The sequence below is a fragment of the Equus asinus genome, chromosome 13, assembly GCF_041296235.1.
Source record: "Equus asinus isolate D_3611 breed Donkey chromosome 13, EquAss-T2T_v2, whole genome shotgun sequence".
NCBI classification, from domain to species: Eukaryota; Metazoa; Chordata; class Mammalia; order Perissodactyla; family Equidae; genus Equus; species Equus asinus.
The window spans coordinates 16,368,924-16,392,034 of record NC_091802.1 but is presented as its reverse complement, the minus strand read 5'-3'; the positions used below and the strand labels follow the sequence as shown (position 1 = coordinate 16,392,034).

General features: G+C 39.3%; 1 protein-coding gene across 1 annotated transcript in view; it reads right to left on the bottom strand.

Moving 5' to 3' along the window:
• The window catches only part of METTL16 (methyltransferase 16, RNA N6-adenosine), a 78,258-nt gene that overhangs the window by 8,984 nt on the left and 46,163 nt on the right, over positions 1-23,111 (bottom strand). Inside the window, exons 7-8 of the mRNA XM_014826987.3 lie at positions 8,431-8,500; positions 7,315-7,404 (exon numbers count right to left, since the gene is read on the bottom strand). Coding sequence (XP_014682473.1) covers positions 7,315-7,404; positions 8,431-8,500 — 160 coding nt within the window. The remainder of the gene's footprint in view (positions 1-7,314; positions 7,405-8,430; positions 8,501-23,111) is intronic.

The window sequence follows — 23,111 nt, the reverse complement described above, 5'->3', positions numbered from 1 at the left end:
TATCTTTTACAATTATAAAACAAAATTTAACACAAAAAAAGACAATTCCTAAGAATATAATGTAAAATGAAACAAATGAACCTGTGTATAGACTAGGTGGCATAGACCCACAAAGAGGAAACATTCCAAATAACTTTAAAATCCATCAGGACATAGTCCCCAAGGACAAAAGAAATGAAAAAGGAAAAAATAGCTATTTTCACAAATCATTTTCTTGATGGTAATGTTAATTCTGAGATAGTTGTGGGATACTGTGGACCAAAACAAAGAAGTAATTATGTAAGTATGGTTGAGGACTAAGATTTTTGGTATGCAATTTTTGAACGGGAGATATTGATGGACAATTGATGAAGGTAAGTAGAAACTGAATAGAAAGTATCACGGTGGGGGCCGGCTCAGTGGCGCAGAGGTTAAATTTGCACATTCCACTTTGGCAGCCCAGGGTTTGCTGGTTTGGATCCTGGATGTGGACATGGCACTGCTTGTCAAGCCATGCTGTGGTAGGCGTCCCACATACAAAGTAGAGGAAGATGGGCATGGATGTTAGCTCAGGGCCAGTCTTCCTCAGCAAAAAGAAGAGGATTGGTGGTAGATGTTAGCTCAGGGCTAATCTTCCTCAAAAAAAAGAAAAAGAAAGAAAAAGAAAGTATCAGGGTGAACTTAGGATGTATTTTATCTTTAAAAAGAAAATAATAATTCCTAACTCTACCCACTGAAAAATCCTAGAAACAATGAGCAACTTAGTGCCCATAGATACCTTTAAATACCATTTCCCACTGAAATTAACCAGATGTCCCTGGAGAAATGGTTGATGCCAGGTCTGGGACAGGAAAAAATATGAGCCATGAACAACTTATCACCCTAGAAAGCAAGGAAGCTACCAAAGACTATGATGGTCATGATCAGAGCACTCGGGAATCAACTTTGAATAAACTCCTCACAGCCAAAGCAGGGACACAACTTGTGCATCAATAAAGAAGGCAAGTGCAATGGATTGAAAAATATTGAAAATGCAAATCCATGAGTTCATAACACTCCAAAAACAAAAACCAAAGCACCCTCTCTGGCCACTGTGGGAGATGCTAAGGAACCACTAACTCACTATTTTTAAAACTGAAAACTAAAGTAAAATAATCAACTATTTATCCTACCTTTACCAGAGGAACTGTACCTCAAGGTAACCAAATAATTGATAAGAGGAAGTTTCTCTTTATAAAAGTACTTAGCTAATAAACAAGGTACGATAGAATTGTCAACATTTTGCAACTCTAAATGAACTAATGGATCTAGGCAATGATCATAACGACTGCTCACATTTCACAAAGACACAAGCAGACATTATGTGCCTCCCAATGGAAGTACACCAAACAGCTCCTAGGAAGCAGTCTTGTACCTCCCCTCCCCAAAATCAAGCCTGTATCTGAACAAGCCTCTAGCTCTAACTACCAATTTACAGGAAACACAGGGTCTGAGGGCCATGCTGACATCATGCAGATTCACTCAGAAAAATCCAGATGTAAAAAACTCAACAGAACAAATACGCCCGTTTCTTCAACAAACTGAAAGGGAGGGAATGAAAGAAGAGGGGAAGGAGAGAAGGAGTGAGAGAGAGACAGAGAGAAGGGGGAGGACACTGCAGAGAAAAATCAATTTAAAGAACATATCACCCAAGTGCAATGTATAAAACATTAAGATTCTAGTTTGACAAACTTTAAAACATTTGAGACAATGAGAAAAATTTGATCAACTATATAGTTGACATGAAGGAATTACTGTTAAATTTTTTAGGTGTGACTATGACATTATGGTCATTCTGTTTTTTAACAAGAACTTTTACTTTTCAGAGATAAATATGAAAATAGCTATGGATGAAATAATAACATTGTCTGAGATTTGCTTCAGAATAATCAGGGCAGGGGGAAAGGAGTACGTGGGAGTACAGATGGAACAAGAATGGCCACAAACTGTCAATAGTTGAAGTGAGTGACAGGTAAATGGGAGTTTATTAAACTGTTCTTTTTTTTATAAATTTGAAATTTTCCATAATAAAAGTTTTCTTAAAAAGTTCTTTGAATGTGAAAAATGAAATGATAAAGCTTCTTGAAAATAATATAGAAGAATATATTCATGACCTTGATGTAAAGATTTCTTAAGACACAAAAAGCACTAACGACAAAGGAAAAGACTGGTACATTGGGCTGCATTAAAATCACAAATATTTTGTTCATCAAAAGGGTTTCGCAGGGGCTGGGCCAGTGGTGTGGCAGTTAAGTTCAGGCACTCTGCTTCAGCAGCCTGGGTTCGCCGGTTTGGATCCTAGGCGGGGACTGTGGCAGGCGACCCACACAAAATAGGGGAAAATGGGCGCAGATGTTAGCTCAGGGCCAATCTTCCTCAGCAAGAAGAGGAGGATTGGTGGCGGATGTTAGGTCAGGGCTAATCTTCCTCCCCCCCCCCGGCCAAACAACAGGTGTTCGCAGGCTATAGTCTAGGAGACAATATGAGTAATACACACAACTAAAATGGGCCTATGTCCAGAAAATTTAGAAAATGCTTACAAATCAATTTTTTAAAAAGACAGAAAATCTAGTAGGAAAATAGGCAAGAACTTCAGTAGGAAAATATGTCAAGAACTCTTGACATAAAGAGAATAGCCAAATAGTCAATAATTACGTAAACAGATGTTAAACTTCATTAATTATCAGGGAAATGCACGTTAAAAACACAATGATACAACTGTTAGAATATCAAGTGTTGGTGAGGATGTGGAGCAACTCCCAATACTATCGAACACCACTGGGTCTGAACAGCCCCTTTAAGGAAGATCTACTATGGTTACACTCACTCATCCCCACGACCCAGCAGCTCCACTCCTAGGGTTATACTCAACTGAAACGTAAAATCACTGTACAAGAATGTTCACAGAAACATTATTCAGAATACCTGCACACTGGAAACAATTCAAACGTCTCTAAATAGTAGAATGGATAAATAAATTGTAGTATATTCATACGATAGACTAATACTATTCCAAAGGATGAACTCTCCTTCCCATAACAATACGGATGAATCCCACATACACAACTTGCACAAAAGAAGCCAGATACAAAGGATTGCAAACAGGCAAAACCAACCATGGTGACAGCAGAATATTGAGAGAGGGAGGGTTAGTAATTGGGAGTGAGCACAAGAGGGAATTTGGGTTACTGGTAAATAAGTCATTAACGCATAAATTTATAACAGATATGTTTTTATAAAAGCATGTATTTTTCAATATTTTTCAAAAGTTTACAGAATTATGAATAGAATATATTTTACTATACATACTACAAAATTATGAATAGAAATTCTGAATAGAAACAGAATCAAGGCAATTAAAACTGTCTAAAGTTGGGGCTGGCCCCGTGGCCGAGTGGTTAAGTTTGCACGCTCCACTGCAGGCGGCCCAGTGTTTCGTTGGTTCGAATCCTGGGCGCAGACATGGCACTGCTCATCAAACCACGCTGAGGCAGCGTCCCTCATGCCACAACTAGAAGGACCCACAACGAAGAATATACAACTATGTACCAGGGGGGCTTTGGGGAGAAAAAGGAAAAAAAAAAAAATGTCTAAAGTTGATAAATAAAGTTATTTGGCACATGACTGTAACTAAGAAGAGGGTCCTTAGCTTTGGTTTGGCTCAAGAGTTCAGCTCCCTAATCGTCACATCTGTTTTATAGCATAATGTATAGCCTGGTATAGTACTGGTTTCCAAACTTCTTAACAACAGAATCCATGCAACAAGTAAAATCAGCACAAGATATTGACAAAAACAGATCAGCTCTGATGAAAATGAGAGTGAGGCCTGAAGTACCAACCTGATGCCTGCCCCCAACTAATACTATCGAACCCTGGGGTATAAACAACCCCTTTAGGAAGATTTACTAGTGTTAAACTTACTCATACCCCATAACCCAGCAACTCCACTGGGGGTATCATACCCTGGGGCACCTACACGGAATCTATCTACAACTAGTCTGAGGGGCTAGCCCCAAAGCATGGTGGCTAAGTTCGGCACACTCCGCTTTGGCAGCCCAGGGTTCATGGGTTCAGATCCTGGGTGTGAACCTATACCACTCATTAGCCATACTGAGGCAGCGACACATATATAAAAAGTTGAGGAAGACTGGTACAGATGTTAGCTCAGGGCAAATCTTCCTCAAGCAAAACAAGAGGAAGATTGGCAAGAGATGTCATTGCAGGGTTAACCTTCCCCAGGAGAGAAAAAAAAAAAGAACTAGTTTGAAAACCTATGGAGCACTGTTGGGAGACTCCAGCTCTGACACTAACAAGGCTACCTAACTAATTTGACCCCTTACCCCATCTGCTCTCCAAAAAGCCCTCTAGTTACTACTCCCTAGACAGGAAAGTCTCAGGAAATGTCTTAAATGCAGGGGAATAATTTTTTAAAACCAGAGTTCCTGGGCAAGGCTCATACGAACAGTGCACAACTTACTAGAGCCACGTTATTTTTCCTTTTCTTTTAACAAGTGTCAAACTTCCGAAAGCAAAGCTAAAACGACACCTTGAACAACTAGAGGAGAAGCTGGGACAAAGAGGCATTCTAAGTGGCTTGTTAAAATTCTGTCAAGAATAGTCCTTACAAGATGCTTCCTTATATTCATCAGAAGTCAGAAAGGATAGTACAAAAATTCTATCAACACTAAAACTTGTCTTTTTGTTGCTAAAATAAAGTTTGCACGCTCCACTGCAGGTGGCCCAGTGTTTCGTTGGTTCGAATCCTGGGCGCAGACATGGCACTGCTCATCAAACCACGCTGAGGCAGCGTCCCTCATGCCGCAACTAGAAGGACCCACAACGAAGAATATACAACTATGTACCAGGGGGCTTTGGGGAGAAAAAGGAAAAAAAAAAAAATGTCTAAAGTTGATAAATAAAGTTATTTGGCACATGACTGTAACTAAGAAGAGGGTCCTTAGACAAGAGCAAGATGATGCTCTTGTCCTCCCAGACAAGAGCAATGGGCTTAGTATAGGCACTTGAATCAGCAATAAATTGGAATTTTTCAGCATTCAGCACCAACAGAAAGGAGTCAGTAGGCCTGAGATAAGTGAAAACAGAAGTTGCCATAGTAACTTGCACATTTACCCTAAAAAGGCGGGAATGGGGGTGGGGTGGGGAAGTAGGTCAATACTTCTGCTTAACTAGCTCTAGTCCTTGGCTTCCTCTCCTTATCTAAGGCAGAATCCTCCTCCCTCTCCACCTCCAACAGGAACAAGGTGGGGGAAAGCCAGATGAGCATTTCAAAAGCGAGGGGTAAGGAGAGGTCCAGGTAGAGGGAAGGAGAACCAAGACAATAGTCCACTGAACACCTCACAAAGCGCTGGTGTTACCCCTGGGAAAGCAGTTGCTGATCAAGGGAACCAGTGCTAAGAAACTGTTGCTGGGTTACCACAAATCAGAAATTGCCATTTTCCCTGTAGCAGTTTAAGTGTACCTAATGGAACATCTGGGAATGCATTATTAGCAGCTTTGGGCTGGGGTAGCAGTGGGGAGGGATAAGCACTCTGGCATGGGAGAAACCTGAGGTCCTTAGCAAGAGGCATTCTTTGATGGCTGAAACTCTGAACAGGGCTCAAGGATAGCCTAAATGACAGGGAGGGAGGGAGGAAGGCTTAGAAGATTCCTTTTCAAAATAAGCTGATTTTCCTAACATAGAAACATAGTGGCCTTTGATACTTTGATCTGAAATACCTACTAATCTGAGAGGGCAAGGTCGACTCTGGTCTCTGAGATGGCATGGAGAACGCCAGAGCTCATTATCAGCTCTTCCAACTGCAGTGCCGACAAATGTGGGAAGCAGGTTAAACAGAAAGCATTTGCAAACAGGCGCAGTTCCACTTTCTTGCAGCTGTTAGCGTCTGCACAGGGATAGCCTAGGGTATTAGTAATGATTTCAACCATTTGGTGTGAAAGCCCTGGTATTCTAAAAGATGACAGAAAGGAGAACCTGTCAGGGAGGTCAAAAAAAGCAGAAACATCTTTTTAACTAGTGAATATTTCAAACAGTAACCTCTAGATACCCTACTGCATTGTACAGAAGTAAGTCTAGGCTTCTAAGCAACAGGCCATTCAAACTTCACTAGGAAACTTCACTAGGACTGCACTTGAAACTTATTTCAACCCAGCAGCACATCTAGTTGCAGAGTACAGGAAGGACGGGCTCAGTTTTGAATTTTGAACTCATGTATTCAGGAGCATCTGTAAACTGTCCCCTTGTACTTCTGCACATGTCTCTAACTCCTCTGCCCTATGAGAGAAAGGAAAGAGGCTCACAGACACAACAACATTTAAGATGACTTTAGAGACCAAGAGCGGCCAAGACATTGGGAGAGGAGTACCCAGAACAAGCCTATTGTATGGACAGGGGTTTAGAGACCTGAAGGACCAGGTACCAGGCTTTCATAAGTACTATGGGAAGAAGGAGCATGTGCCGAGCAACGTGTGCATAAACTTAAGGCAGGAGGCTCCAGGGAACAGTAAGTCAATCACTCTTGTGAGGGAAATGTGAGAACAAACAGGTGCTATTCTATTACCACCTCTCAGTACAGCCCAGAAACATTATTCAGTCCAGCCAGTTCATAAGCATTTTTCCTCTACATATAGCAGTACAGAAGACAAAGAGAAGTTTGTGGAACAAATCATTTTTTTAAACATTCTACTACAGAAAATGTTCAAGGTCAAGTATACACAAAGCAGAGAGAATAGGATAATGACGGATCACCCAGCTTCAAAACTGATCAATATTCTAGTGCTCATCTTAAAGCCAAAATGGGGATCATTCTAGTGAAAGGTTCTAAGTGTTACACATCAAAAGCCCGCAACCCAAAATCACAATTTCTGTATTCACCCAGGAAACCCAGGAGACAGCTAGGAAGGCAGCAGTGATAAAGTAAAATTAAAAGACTTCAATTTAAATTCTTGAGGAATGTCCAAAGGAGTAATTACACCCACAAGGTGTTTCTAACAGATTACATTACCTGAATTTTTAATTCCTAAAAGATATATTTCCAATTCATTTATGTTTGCTGAACAAGAATCAGTGTGTTGCACAAACCCAGAGAGAATGGCCCCACCGTCACCACAGTCAGCCTTTCAGGACCGTGTCTTATTTAAAACCCTCTCTCCATTATGACATAAACATTTGAGGCAAACTTCATGGAAACAGGACAGTAAAGATTTAGTTCATTTAGGACCTACTAAAACCCACCATGTGCTTGTATTAGGAGAAGCTGAAGCAAGGTCTCTACTTACTGGTACTGTTACATCATCATAAAAACTCCAAGCTAAAGCCCATCTCATTGTTCGACCTTGACAGAATTCAGTATAGGTGACTTTAGGAACCTGAAACCAACAAACAGCATCTCATCAAATTGAAGTCATTCTACCAATATGTTTCTGGCTACTGCCTCATGTGAAATTATATGTTAGTTTTTCTTTTTATCAGTTAACAAACATTACTATCCAAAAACAGTTATGCACAGCTGCCTAATAATCAATGAATAAATGATCTCTCAACAAAGTTGTGTTTCTTTTCCTCCTATAAAACATTAGAATTTATAGTTCCAGCTGGAAAGTCCAAATATATGAAACACCCAAAACATGTGAAATACCATGATTTCAGAGAATCACTGGTAAAATGATTCAAAGGGTTTTCTGTTTTCTTTCTTAAGAAAGAGAACTGCCAAGGCCCGGCAAGACACAGCTATGTAGTCTCCCTATTGTCTATTGGCTTTTAGGAAAGAAAATGGAACTACTTTGTAGCTGTTACAATTTTAACAAAGAAGAGGTGTGGTAGGGAAAACAGGATAAGAGGAACGTCAGAGAGAAACCAGAAATCAGAAACTTGGTTGCTACCACTGATTCCACATCCGACCCCTTTCTCTGAAAAGTCATCTTGCTCATGCTTACTCATGCTGAAATACCAGAAACTGGGAATATTTATTTGCCACCTGCTTTTCCAAACAGAAGGAGCTGAACTCATATGGACTGCACTCTAGTGGGAAGCACACTGGACCAAGAATCTTTCTGGGTCTAGTAACTTATCATGTAGCCTTCAGTTTCTCCAACTATAAAGGAGTCAGATGAGAGATCAGCAACAGTGTAGACACCAGATTTTTTGATTTCTGGTTTCTCTCTCATATTCTACTCATTCTCTTTTCCCTACCTTTTCTCTGTTATAAATGTCAAAGAAGTCCTTATTTTAATAATTTATAAGAAGTACCTTTTAGCCCCAAAATTACAAAATTAAAAAATAAACAAGCAAAAATAGAACAAAAAAACCACACTTAGAGTTTTAAGGTATAAAGGAAAATTCTTTATTCCAATTGCCATCAAAAGTAGATAGAAACAGAAATGACAAAGCCTTACTCCTTGGATGCGAAGTTCTTCCTTCAGAGGAGCCAGGCTGCATTTCTTTCCCAGCATACAGCTATACCACCTAGGAAAAAAAATTCAGACAAGTAAAACACTGTTTGTGTGGTTACTCTTTTTTTTTTTGGCTGAGGAAGCCCTGAGCTAACATCTGCTGCAAATCTTCCCGTTTTGTACATGTGTCACTGCCACAGCACGGCCACTGACGAGCAGCATAGGTCCACACCTGGGTACTGAACCCAGGCCACCAAAACAGAGCACACTGAACTTTATGTGGTTACTTTCTGTGTGTGTGTGTGTGAGAAAGATTCACCCTGAGCTAATATCTGTTCCCAATCTTCCTCTTGTTTTGCTTGCGGAAGATTAGCCCTCAGCTAACATCTGTGCCAGTCTTCCTCTATTTTGTATATGGGTCGCTGCCACAGCATGGCTTGATGAGTAGTGTAGGTCCATACCAAGGATCCGAACCTGTGAACCAAGGCCACTGAAGTACAGCGCCCTGGACTTAGCCTCCATGCCATGGGGCCAGCCGCATGTGATTACATTTTTAAAATAAGCATTACTCAAAAACAAATACTGAATCAAGTTACAAATGATAACAAGAATTGTATATAATGTATTTAGACAAAGAACAAATCTAGCAAAGAAAAACAAGCACAGAGCAACTTAAAACAAAAATCCACTTACCCTCTCCAGTGATTCAGGGCTCTACTATATATTTGGAAAGAAAGTGAAAGAAAGAGTGATCTCACCTGTGATGCTCAGAATGAAGGCCATTTAGCTCTAGGACAGAAGTTAGTTAATAAATAACAATAAAAACACGTATACCTGAAACTAATAGGATGATGTATGTCAATTATACCTCAATTAAAAAAATTCATAAACACCCCCCATGCCATATTAAGAGAAATTTTTAAATCTAGCACAAATCTGTATTTTGAGATACTCTCACCTCAAATAATTTAATGATATATATTACATTAGAGTTTCAACAGAACATGAAATCAATTTCTTATATGGTAAATAGCAATCCAGAAGAAGTGTGGAGAAGAAGAAGTGAACTGGTTAAAAGATAAAAGGACAGAATTTATTTCTTCCAATTATTCCAAAAAGTTTTGCAAAGTATAAAATTTATATAGGACTTCTGCTTCAGCCTATGAAGAATTAACTACTATGAGAATTGCCCTTCCACCATAAACAACTAGGAAATTTCACAAAATATGTGAAACAATTGTTTTTCAGACATTGGATAACTGCAGTGAAGACCTATGATCTCAGAGAGAGAAACAAATAAGGTGAACCCTACAACTGCCAGAGCTTACTGCCTGAAGGAAATTTCCAAGCTGCAATGCAGAGAAAAGAAACTCAAACAGAGCCTGACAACCTTGCTGAACTGATGGGCTAGAGGCTGGAGTTCAGAGAGGCCGAGGCAGTAAGGATTTGAAGAGCAAAATACACAAGAGAAAGGAGCTGCGTAGAGAGAGAATTCTGGGCATCTGCAGAGAAGTTCCTTGGAATATTTTGCAGAATAATGATCTGCATGTGTGGGGGTGGAACTCTATGAGGCTAGGGAAAGAACTCCGAGAAAGCAGTAAGCTAAACAATTCCTCAAGTCCAGACAGAGCTGGGACTAGTTTGCGGTTCTACTAGCCAAAGCAGAAAGCCATTGTTAATAAAAGGGGCATCTGGTAGAGACCTGGAAAAAGATACTGCTTTGTAATGGGGCTAGAGACTGCTTGATTTCTACCCTAATAAAGCTTAAAAAGCAAGACTCAAAAGGACCAAACTAATCACAAGTAACTTAAGCAAGCATCAGAACAAAGCCCAACACTCTTTAAAGGAATACAATGAAACAGCACCCCAAAATATAAGATTTGCAATGTCTAGCATCCAATAAAAAATTATCAGACATTAAAAGACATAAGAAAATGACTCACATCCAGGATAAAAAGACCAATCATTAGAAACAGAACAAGAAACAAGAGAGATGATGTAATTAGCAGATGAAGACATGCAAACAGCTATTAGAAACATGCTCCCTAACAAAAGATGGACACGATGAGGAGGAACAAGAGAGAAGATATAAAAACTACTCAAATGGAACTTCTAGACATGAAAATTACAGTATCTACAATGAAAGATTCACTAGATGGTATTAACAGCACATTAGACTCTGCAAAAGAAAGGATCTGTGAACTTGAAGACACAGCAATAGAAACCATCCAAAATAAAGACACAGGGGAGAAGGAAAAAAAGACTGAGAAAAATACACACAGCACTAGCGACCTGTGGGACACTACCAAACAATACATACCACTGGAGTTTCAGAAAGGAGGAGAGGGGCCGGCCCCATGGCCGAGTGGTTAAGTTCGTGTGCTCCACTTCAGCGGCCCAGAGTTTCACCGGTTCGGATCCTGGGTGTGGACATGGCACCATTCATCAGGCCACGCTGAGGCAGCATCACACATGCCACAACTAGAAGGACCCACAACTGATAATATACAACTTAATATATACAACTGTGTACTGGGGGGATTTGGGGAGAAAAAGCAAAAAAAAAAAGATTGGCAACAGTTGTTAGCTCAGGTGCCAATCTTAAAAAAAAAAAAAAAAAAAAGAAGGGGAGACAAAAAACATTTGAAAAGAGGCCAAAATTTTTCCAAAATTGATGAAAACTATAAACACATATACAAGAAGTTCAGTGAATCCCACACAGAAGAAACATAAAGAAAAACCATATGGAGACACTTCACAATCAAATTACTGAAAATCAGAGATAAAGAGAAAATCTTTAAAGCAGGGAGGGGGTCGAGACGCTTTTTCTTCAAAAGAGGAGAGAGAAATAACATCAGACTTCTTATCAGAAATAATGCAAGCCAGAAGACAGCAGAACATCTTTAAAGTACAGACAGAAAAAACCCTCACCCTGAAATTCTTCCAAAACTGAAGGCAAAATAAAGACATTTCCAAAAAAATAAAAACTAAAACATTTTATCACCAGCCAACCTGCATTACAAGGAATGCTAAAGGAAGTTCTTCAGGCTGAACTCTAAGCAGAAGACACGTTTCTTTTCAAGTGCAAATGGCACATTCACCAAAACACATCATATTCCTTGTGGGCCCATAAAACAAGCCTTGAAAAATTTCAAAGGATTAAAATCATACAAATATATTCTCAGAGTATAATTATTTGGACTAGAAAACAGTAAGAGAATCATAGTTCTCATAAACATTTGAATTTTATTTAAAATGTTTAAAGTATGATGGGATTCCCCTGACATTGGGGATGAAGCAAGGAAGTCCACTCTCCACCTCTGTTCAAAAGTGCACTGCTGGACATTCCAGTCAGCACAAAAAGATGAGAAAAAAACAAAATAAATCATACAAACTGGAAAGAAAGAAAGAAAACTGTCTTTATTCATAGACGATATGATCAGCTATGTAGAAAACACTGGAAAAATCTAGGAAACAGCTATTGGAATAAATGAATTCAGCAAGTTCACAGGATAAAAGCTCAATATAAAATCAACTATTTCCTTATAGTAGCAATACACAATTAGAAATTAAAATTTAAAAATACTACAATAGCATCAAAATACACAAAATAGGAATACGGTTAACATGTGTGTAAGAAAACAATGAAACACTGCTAAAGAACTTTTAAATCTAAATAAATGAAGAGATATACCATGTTGGAATGGAAGATTCAACGTTGTTAAGGTATCAATTCTTAGCAAATTGATCTATAAATTCAACACAATTGCAGCAAAAACTCTAGTAAACTTTTTCATAGAAATTGATAAAATGATTCTAAAATTTATATGGAAATGCAGAAGACCGCAAACAGCCAAAACAATATTGAAAAAGGACAACAAAACTGGACTTACATTAACTGAATTCAAGACTTATTATATAGTTACTATAATCAAAACAGTATGGTAGGACCGGCCCAGTGGCATAGTGGTTATGTTCACATGCTCCGCTTCATCAGCCTGGGGTTTGTAAGTTTGGATCTGGGCACAGACCTACACACTGCTCATCAAGCCATGCTGTGGTGGCGTCTGACATACAAAATTGGGGAAGACTGGCACAGATGTTAGTTCAGGGACAATCTTCCTCAAGCAAAAAGAGGAAGACTGGCAACAGATGCTAGCACCAACCCCCACCCCCCTGCAAAAAAACCAAAACAATATGGTAATGGCACAAATATAGACATACAGATCAAGAGAATGGAATACAGTCCATAAATAGACTGTTGATTTTAAATAAAGGCATCAAAAGTTTGCTCTTCAAAAGACACTGTCATAGAGAAATGCATATCAAAACTACACTAAGATACCACCTTACACCTGTTTAGAATGGCTAAAATAACCAAAACTAAAAATAACAAATGTTGGAGAAGTTGTGGAGAAAAAGGAACCCTCATACACCGCTGGTGGGAATGCAAACTGGTACAGTCACTATGGAAAACAGTATGGAGATTTCTCAAAAAATTAAAAATAGAAATAACCATATGTCCCAGCCATCCCACTACTGGGTATCTGTCCAAAGAACCTGAGGGGCCAGCCCCGTGGCTGAGTGGTTAAGTTCTCGCGCTCTGCTTCAGCAGCCCAGGCTTTCACCAGTTTGGATCCTGGGCACAGACACAGCACTGCTCATCACGCCATGCTGAGGCGGCATCCCACATGCCACAAGTAGAAAGACCCACAACTAAAATATACAACTATGTACCAGGAGGCTTTGGGGAGAAAAGGGAATAATAAAATCTTAAAAAGAAAAGAACTTGAAATCAGCAATTCAAAAAGACCCATGCACCCCTATGTTCATTGCAGCATTATTCACAATAGCCAAGACGTGGAAGAAACCTAAGTGCCCATCGACTGATGACTGGATAAATAAGATATGGTATATACATACAATGGAATACTACTCAGCCATAAAAAATGATAAAATCGTCCCATTCACAACAACATGGATGGACCTTGAGGGAATTATGTTAAGTGAAATAAGCCAGATGGAGAAAGACAATCTCTGTATGACTCCACTCATATGTGGAAGTTAAACACGTGGACAAAGAGAACCGATTAGTGGTTACTAGGGGAAAGGGGGAGAGGGGATGGGCACAAAGGGTGAAGTGGTGCACCTACAACACGACTGACAAACAATAATGTACAACTGAAATTTCACAAGGTTGTAAACTATCAAAATCTCAATAAAAAGTAAAAAAAAAAAAAGGGTCATAAAAATGAAAAGGTAAACCATAGACTGGGAAAAAATATTTGCAAAATACACCTGATAAAAGATTTATATTCAGCATATCTAAGAAAGCCCTACAACTGAATAAGATTAATAAACAGATAAAAAGAGACACAGAAAGACTTCAGGTTGGTTTTTTTTGTTTTTTTTTTTTAAAGATTTTATTTTTTCCTTTTTCTCCCCAAAGCCCCCCGGTACATAGCTGTGTATTCTTTGTTGTGGGTTCTTCTAGTTGTGGCATGTGGGACGCTGCCTCAGCGTGGTCTGATGAGCAGTGCCATGTCCACGCCCAGGATTCGAACTAACGAAACACTGGGCCGCCTGCAGCGGAGCGTGCGAACTTAACCACTCGGCCACAGGGCCAGCCCCGAAAGACTTCAGGTTTTTAGTCCAACATGTAAGAAGCTGAAAGTCACCACTCTGTCTTAACAAAAAGCAAAAAGCTGCACAAACTGAAAAATCAACAACTCTTCTTAGATCCATCACCAAAGCAACTCACAGGGCAAACCAGTGCCTCTAAAATTGGAGAAACCGACAGGGGAATACAAAGAATCACAACTTACCAGAGCAGAAACCCACAAGCAAAAACCTCACGGGAACTGGTGCTGAGGTAGGGAAACTGGAACTATAACTGGCAAATTGCTGGAGACTCAGAGTTGACAAGCCCGAGAGATAAAAACTCCAGGGGACCCAGTTATCTGGGGCCCCCACACTTTTGTGAATTTCACCTGCAGGAGCTTGACCAGGTTCCCACAGTGAACACGGGAGAAAAATTCCCTTGTGCTTTCAACAAGCGGAAAGGAAAAGGAAAAGGAATCATTTGAAATATGCCAGAGCATCCTGTTCTTCTTAACAAGATCTGCCCTCAGGAGAAACTAGTTAACCAGAGCCTAACCTGCTGGGGTTTTATCAGCGCCTAGTTGACCTACAGGAAGGGCATCATCCAACTCCAGCCTACACCTAGCCGTCCTGTCCCCCCAAAGGGGGAGAAAAACTGAGAAGCATGTGCAAAGTTCACAGTCAAGAGGTACAGGCTCACCAGAAGACTGACCCCTACTCATAGGACTACAGAACGCTTCCCCTCCCCCACACCACATTACCAAAGGCTTATTTACACAAGTTCCTTTTACCCAGTACATAATGTCTTTGTAGCAAGAAAAAAATTACAAGACATACTAAAAGGCAAAAAACAGCTTGAAGAGACAGAGTATGCATCAGTACCAGACAAAGATATTAGAGTTATCAGACCAGGAATTTAAAACAACTATGATTAAGAGGCTAAGGGCTCTAACGGATAAAGTAGACAGTATGGAAGAACAGATGGGTAATGTAAGCAGAGAGATGGAAATTCTAAGAACGAAAAAGAAATGCTGGAGATCAAAAACACTGTAAGGGAAAGAATGTCTCTGATGTGCTCATTAGTAGACTGGACACAGCTGAGGAAAGACTCTCTCAGCTTGAGGACATCACAAGAGAAACTGCCAAAACTGAAAAGCAAAGAGAAAAAACACTGGGGGGAAAAAACCCCAGAATACAGTGTCCAGGAATTGCGGGACATTGTGTAATGGGAATCCCAAAAGGAAAAGAAAGAGAGAAAAGAACAGCAAAAAGAAAGGAACAGAAGAAATAATAACAACTGAGAATTATTTGGGGAACCCAAATTAATGTCAGACACCAAATTACAGATCCTGGAAGCTAAGAAAACAACAGCAGGAAAAACGCCCAAAAAGCTATACACAAGCATATGATTTTCAAAACACAGAAAATCAAAATAAAGAAAAAGTCCTGAAAGGAACTAGAGCAAAAAACACCTTATCTATAGAGGAACAGAGGTAAGAATTATATCCAACTTGTCTTAAGAAACCATTCAAGCAAGAAGAAAGTAGAGTAAAATATTTAAAGCATTAGGAGAAAAAGATCACCAACCTAGAATTCTGTACCCTGCAAAATTATCCTTCAAAAGTGAAGGAGAAATAGACTTCCTCAAACTAACAAAAACTGCCAGTAGACCTGCCCTGCAAGGAATGCTAAGAGACGTTCTACAGGGAGAAGGAAAATTATACAGGTCAGAAACTCAAATCTATATGAAAAAAAGGAAAAACAGAAAAAGAGAAGTGAAGGCAAAAAAAAAAAGCTGTTGTATTTTATTCTTAATTGATCTAACAGATAACAGTTTGTTCAAAATAATAATACCAAGAATGTATTCAATTACGTATGCCTACGCATACATGTATATGTGCACTGAATGACAGCAAAGATACAAAAGACACAGGGAGGAAATAGATTATTTTGTTATTATTAAGGTAGTCAAACTAGCTAGTGAAGTGGTATAGTGTTATTTAAAAGTGGACTTGGGGGCCAGCCCCATGGCCAAGTGGTTAAGTTCGCGTTCTCTGCTTCGGCTGCCCAGGGTTTCACCAGTTTGGATCCTGGGCGCGGACATGGCACTGCTCATCACACCACGCTGAGGCGGCATCCCACATGCCACAACTAGAAGGGGCCCCAACTAAAAATACACAACTATGTACAGTGGGCTTTGGGAAAAAAAGTAAAAAATAAAATCTTTAAAAAATAAATAAATAAATAAATAAAAGTGGATTTGGATTAGTTGTAAATGTATGTTGCAAACTCTAGGGCAACTACTAGAAAAAGTTTTAAAAAGTATAACAGATATGCTAATACAGGAGAGAAAATGGAATACATAAAATGCTCAATTAACACCATATAAGGCAGTGCTGGCCCAGTGGTGTAGTGGTTGAGTTCACATACTCCACTTCGGCAGCCCAGGGTTCACCAATTCAGATCCTGGTGCAGGCCTACACACCTCTCACTGAGTCAGGCTATGGCAGCATCCCACATAGAAGAACTAGAAGGACTTACAACTAGCATATACAACTATGTACTGGGGCTTTGGGCAGGGAAAAAAAAAGAGGAAGACTGGCAACAGATGTTAGCTCACGGCCAATCTTCCTCACCAAAAAAATTAACTTAAAAAAAAAAACCACATAAGGCAGAAAAGAGTGGAAGACAAAAAACAGGGCAACAAATAGAAAACAATAACTACAGTAGAGAGTCATCCAACTATATCAATAATCACTTTGATATCAGTGGTCTAAGTACACAAATTAAAAGACAGAGATTGCCAGAGTAGATCAAAAATCAAAACCCAATTACACGTTATCTACAATAAATCCATTTTATTTATTTATTTTTTAAAGATAACGGATTATTTTATTTATTGTGTAATTTTTTTTTTGAGGAAGATCAGCCCTGAGCTAACATCTGCTGCCAAGCCTTTTTTTTTTTTTTTTTTTGCTGAGAAGGACTGGCCTTGAGCTAACATCCATGCCCATCTTCCTCTACTTTATATGGGATGCCAACCACAGCATGGCTTTTTGCCAAGCAGTGCCATGTCCACACCCAGGATCTGAACCAGTGAACCCCAGGCCGCCGAGAGGCGCAACGTGCGAACTTAACCGCTGCGCCACCAGGCCGGCCCCTGTTTTGTATTCTTTTATGAGATAGTCAGGTGCAGCTGTAGGAGGAGACAGAGAGGAGGCTCTGGAAAAAACAAAGTTTCTTATACTCACAGATCCTATGACAGGAGGCAAGGCTCACTGTGCAGGGCCACATGGGAAAGACACTAAGGTGGTCAGGAGGCGGATAACAGGAGTGAGGGGAAGGATTGGGCCACGGCTTTTCCCGGGGTTTCCTCAGGACAGGCAAGGCAGGGCAGGGGGAACAGTTTAAGACCTGCTAGTCTGAAGCATTTCAGTGGGCTTTGGGCTATAGAGCGGTCCCTAGTTGCCGGGCACCTGGCCCTGAGATGACGGAGGCAGAAGAATGTCACCCCCTGGGGTGTAAGGGCCAGACAGAGGAGGTCTGGCTCTGGACTCGTTAGTCTGCGTATCAAAGGCATGCTCAGGTTGGGTTAGCCCAGGGAGGCACAGTCTCTCCACCTAAAAAGGTTTTTTAAGGTGTCAAAACATCATAATATACAGAAAGTAAAAATATCTCCAATGCTAAGCCAAACACAACAACATTCTGTATGATTCTATTTATATGAAAGTCAGAATAGGCAAAACTATTGTGACAGAATGATCAGTGGTCACTAGCAGCTGGGACACGGTGCAAACAGAGCACAAAGGGGTACTACAGAACTTTTTAGGGTGATGGAAATGTTCTATACCTTGATTGTGGTGGTAGTAATGTACACACTTGTCAAAACTCATCAAATTGTACAGTACAAATTGGAGAATTTTGCTGTAAGTTACACCTCAATAAAACTGATTTAGGGGCTGGCCCTGTGGCCGAGTGGTTAAGTTTGCGTGCTCCGCTGCAGGCGGCCCAGAGTTTCGTTGGTTCGAGTCCTGGGCACGGACATGGCACTGCTCATCAAACCATGGTGAGGCAGCGTCCCACATGCCACAACTAGAAGGACCCACAACAAAGAATATACAACTATGTACTGGGGTGCTTTGGGGAGAAAAAGGAAAAAAAATAAAAATCTAAATTGTCTCCTCTTTAAAAAAAAAACAAAACCTGATTTAAATATAAATTTCTAAATATGATTTCTTATACCTTCAAATATACGTAAAGAATAGTTAACAATATAGTAATTTTTTTACATATTTCTTGGTATTTTATAATAGCTTAGTTACACTAGCAATACATAGTCTGTATCTTGCTTTTTTCACCAAGCATCATAACTACTCCTATTTCATTTGAAATTCACCTAATTGCACATTATGTTCAAACAAATTTCAGATTAAGGGGATATGCATTCCATATTTACTTATTTATATACAAAATAGCTACTATGAAGGTGAATTTTAGAGTGACTAAAATTCTAAGTGAATTTAAGAGCCTCTAAAATCAAACATTAGATTCAAACTTTATGAAATTGCCATTTTTATAGGCTGAAAACTGTTAAAGACTAGCAATTTCATATGGTTCAACCTAATAAAATAATATAAATGAAAACTTTATTGTTAAAAGTATAATAAATACTATTACATTGCTTTAGAAATAGTGTGTATTAACCAATATTTTATTTGTTTTCCTTGTCTGTGAGTTCAGTAACAGGTAACTGCTCCAATTTTTGTTTAGTCAATCCTTTTTCCCTTTGAAAATACCAAGAAATAATTGTCCTGCCTAAACCACTTTAACAAACCTCAGTAAATTTACTTAGAGCATAATCATAACCAATTTCATTTGGTGGTTACAAAATATTTGAAAGAAAAATAATATGCTCAATATGCTCCCTTTAAGAAGACAGAGTATGAATCATTAACCAAGAATAAAAGCCTTCGGTATTTTAGGAACCACACGTTGGAAAAGAAACTAAGACCAATTAGTGCTCACATAGTAACAGTATAAAATAGGTTAATTAACACCTTTCCTTTAAAATTAGCATTCCTCAACAGATTAGATGTCACCAGAAGCCAAGAAATGGCCCAGAACACAGACAAAAGATACTACAAATTTCTTCAGAAGATAAAGGAAAGCAAATATTTAGATAAATAAGGCTTATAAGAGTTAAATATGTCATTAGTACTTAATATAGGCTGAGGAGAGTTCATATTTCTTTTAATCCTTGCTATAAACTGAATACCGTACTGTGAATCTTTTAAAATTTAATCTCATCAATATACCTACTGTCTTTTCCCACAGTTATATTTCTTATAGAAAAAGCAAAAATAACTGGGTGTATTCAAAATTCTATTTTAGCTGCACTTAAAAAAAAATGCCAACCCATTAGATCCTAGCTACTCTCAACAGTCATCTCGTGACAACTAATCAAAATGCAAGTAGAAAAAAAATGAACAAAAGGAAGACCTAGTTACCCAAGAGACTCTGAACCTATTACACTATTTTAATGATGAAAGTAGCACTCTACTCATTACAGCATTTTAGTAATTCCTCTGAGACAGGAGATTTCAACAAAATTTATTTTGAAATACTTTCAAATGTACAGAAGAGTTGCAAGATGATACAAATGATTCCAGTCTACTCTTCACCCAGATTCACCAATTAACATTTTCCCCCATTTGCTTGCTTGCTCTGGACGGGTTTTTGCCCTAAACCATCTGAGAGTTAGCTACAAACATTAACATGCCCATTTAACTCTAAATATTTTGGCACATACGTTTTAAAAACAAGAACATTTTCTTTCTTAACCACACAACAATTATCAAACTGAGAAAATTTAACACTCATACAACACTATTTTCTAGAACACAGTCCATATTCAAATTTTACCAATTATCCCAATAACGTCCTTCACGGCAATATTCTCCCCTGATGCAAGATCCAATCTAGGATCATGCATTTCATTTACGTGTCAAGTCTCTTTAGTCTCTTTTAATCTCGAACAGTTCTTCAGTCTTTTTTTACTTTCTTGACCTTAATATTTTTGAAGAATTGTTTTACAAAATCCCTCCGGTTGGTTTGTCTGGAAGCTTCCTCATAGATTCAGGTTATGTATTTTTGGGCATGAAGAGCACAGAGGTGCTACTGTGTCCTTCTAGGTTCCTCATGTCAGGTGGTCAAGGTGGTATCCCCTAGGTTTCTCCACTATAAAGTTACCATGTTTCTCTTTGTAATTAAAGGTAATCTGTGGGGAAGACACTTTGAAACTATGTAAATATTCTGTTACTCTTCAAATTTTCCATTGTTGCTTCTTCCAGGAATCAATTATTACTATAATGACTGCAAAATGGTAACTTTTCTAACTTTATTATTCCTTCTAAATTTATTAGTTGGATTCTATTGTAAGAAAGAACTTTTCCTCTACTACCCTTATGTATTTCATTTGCTTATTTTTATTCAATGGGTTATACTCCATTATTGTCATCACTCATTCTGAAATTCATATTGTCCCAGATGTCGCTTGAGCTGGGTTCTATGTCCTTTTGACATATCATTTTTTTGAGTACTTCCTTACTTTTTGGTATTATAAGGTATTCCAGGCTCATCTTTTACTTATCCTTACCCATCACTGGAATGACCCATTCCTCTAAGCGGTCTGATTCTTTTTGGTGGGGACTGGTTAGTGAGAAACTATTTAAAAAACCAAACCTTGGGGCTAGCCAGGTGGCGTAGTGGTTAAGTTTGTGCACTCCACTTCGGCGGCCCAGTGTTCGCCAGTTTGGATCTTGGGCACGGACCTACGCATTCCTTATCAAGCCACACAGCAGCAGGCGTCCCACATATAAAGTAGATGAAGAAGGGCATAGATGTTAGCTCAGGGCTAATCTTCCTCAAAAAGAAGAAAATTAAAAAAATCTCAAACCTTAAACTGAAATGTAATATGGAAAAACACATAAAAGCACAGGTTTGGGGTGTAAGCTATGAGCATAGTCTAAAAACTTCTCTAAGTAGTAAAACCTAACACTTCGCTGCCTGTAATAAATTACCATAATAAATGTTCCTAGATATGCACCAAAGCAGCCCTAATGTCCACCTGATCTCAAAATGTGCCATTTAAACCATCACAAATTCCAAACCTATGTGGTTAAAAATGAACTTCTATCCTGTGTTCTTATTAATAAGTGATATTAATTATCCACACACACTTCTACATGTGTAAGAAACATTGTAACAAGTTTCTCCAAGGCAGTAGAACCAATGGTTTTCATTCTTTGGTATTCCTTTGTATACTGCCTGATGTACTAAAAATACACATCTTGTTCATTTTAACAACTTTCCTCTTTGACCACCTAAAGCAGAACCAATTGGTGACTACTTACTATAGATAGAAATGACATAAAAGTTGATGCAGCTAGCCAGTCAAGGCACGAGCCAATGGATTCAACTTTTTCTCCCTAAGACTTTAAAGCAGTCACTGATCAATGAGGCTCTGCCATATCAAATCTTGAAGGGAATTAAACTACACACGATATGTAAGTTAAGGTGATGAAAAGCACATAACCTAATTCTTTAAACAAAAAAAAGAAAGACTGTGATCTCAGCATCATGGCAGAGTGAGTTGTTCTCTGTCTCTCCCCTCTAATTACAACTAAATGGACATTTGTCAACCAACAGAGGATTCCCAACACAGCACAACAGGACACCTGAGAGATCCACGCAGCCATACATCTGAGGTGGGTGGACTGGATCCGTGGGAAGCAGTGGAACTAGGTGAGCAGATGCTTCCCCCTCCCCCTCCTTGGCAGAAGCTATCCAGGTCATGGGTCCTCACATGGTGGCCCACGAGACTGTAAGAGGCAGCAGGGGCAGCACAGCCCCCATACCAATGCTTTCAGAGCTGTAGCCCAGTCCATGGGAGTGCCCACCATGCCACAGTAGCCCCTCCGGTGGGAAAACTCCCCAGTGAGGGGTGGTGGCTTGGCCCCCTCGAAGAAGCCCCACACACCAAGTGCAGCAGCTCAGCCAAACAGCCCATGAGCACAGAGCCAGCCTGGGCTTTCCCCTCTCCTGCCAAGTGTAGCAGCACAGCTGGTCGCCTGCCTACATGACAGCAACCCACCAGCACAGCACAAAGGCCCCACCTGCACATGTGTGCGAGACCTGCCAGGAGGCTTGCAGCCAGCCTGTGCAAATGCAGAGCACCCCTACCAGCACAACTTCCAGCAGATGGGGCAGGATCAGAAAACACAGCTTCTGTCCCCCACTCAAGCAGTGGCAGACAGCATCTGAAACCTGACACTACCACAAGTGCACTGGCAAAAGATCAATTCATCAAATACCATGAAGAACAAGAGTAACACTTCAGAGCAGAAGGAAAATGACAAGTCTCCAGAAACCAATTCTGAAGTCACAGAAATTTACAATCTAAATGACAGAGAATTCAAAACAGTCATCATAAAGAAACTTAACAAGTTACAAGAAAATTCAGAAAGACAGTTCAATGAGCTCACAAATAAAATTAATGAACAGAAGCACTACTTCACCAAAGAGACTGAAGCTGTAAAAAAATACCCAAATTCTGGATATGAAAAACACAAATAATGAGATAAAAAATAATCTACAAACCACAAAAATAGAGTTGTTCTAATAGAGGACAGAATTAATGATTTAGAGGATAGAAAGATAGAAATGCTTCAGGTGGAGGATGAAAACTAAGATTTTTTAAAAATGAAGAAATTCTTTAAGAAATATCTGACTCAATTAGGAAAAGCAACATAAAGATTATAGGTATTACAGTGGGAGAAGTGAGGGAGAAAGGAGACACGAGTTTGTTGAAAGAAATAATAGCTGAGAACTTCCAAAACATGAGGAAGAAAATAGACTTACAAGTCCAAGAAGCTGATAGAACTCCTAATTACATTAATGCAAAAAGACCTTCTCTAAGGCATATAATATTAAAACTGTCAAAGTTAATGACAAAGAAAAAATATTAAGGGCAGCAAGGCAGAAAAACATAAGCTACAAAGGAAGCCCTATCAGGCTTTCAGTGG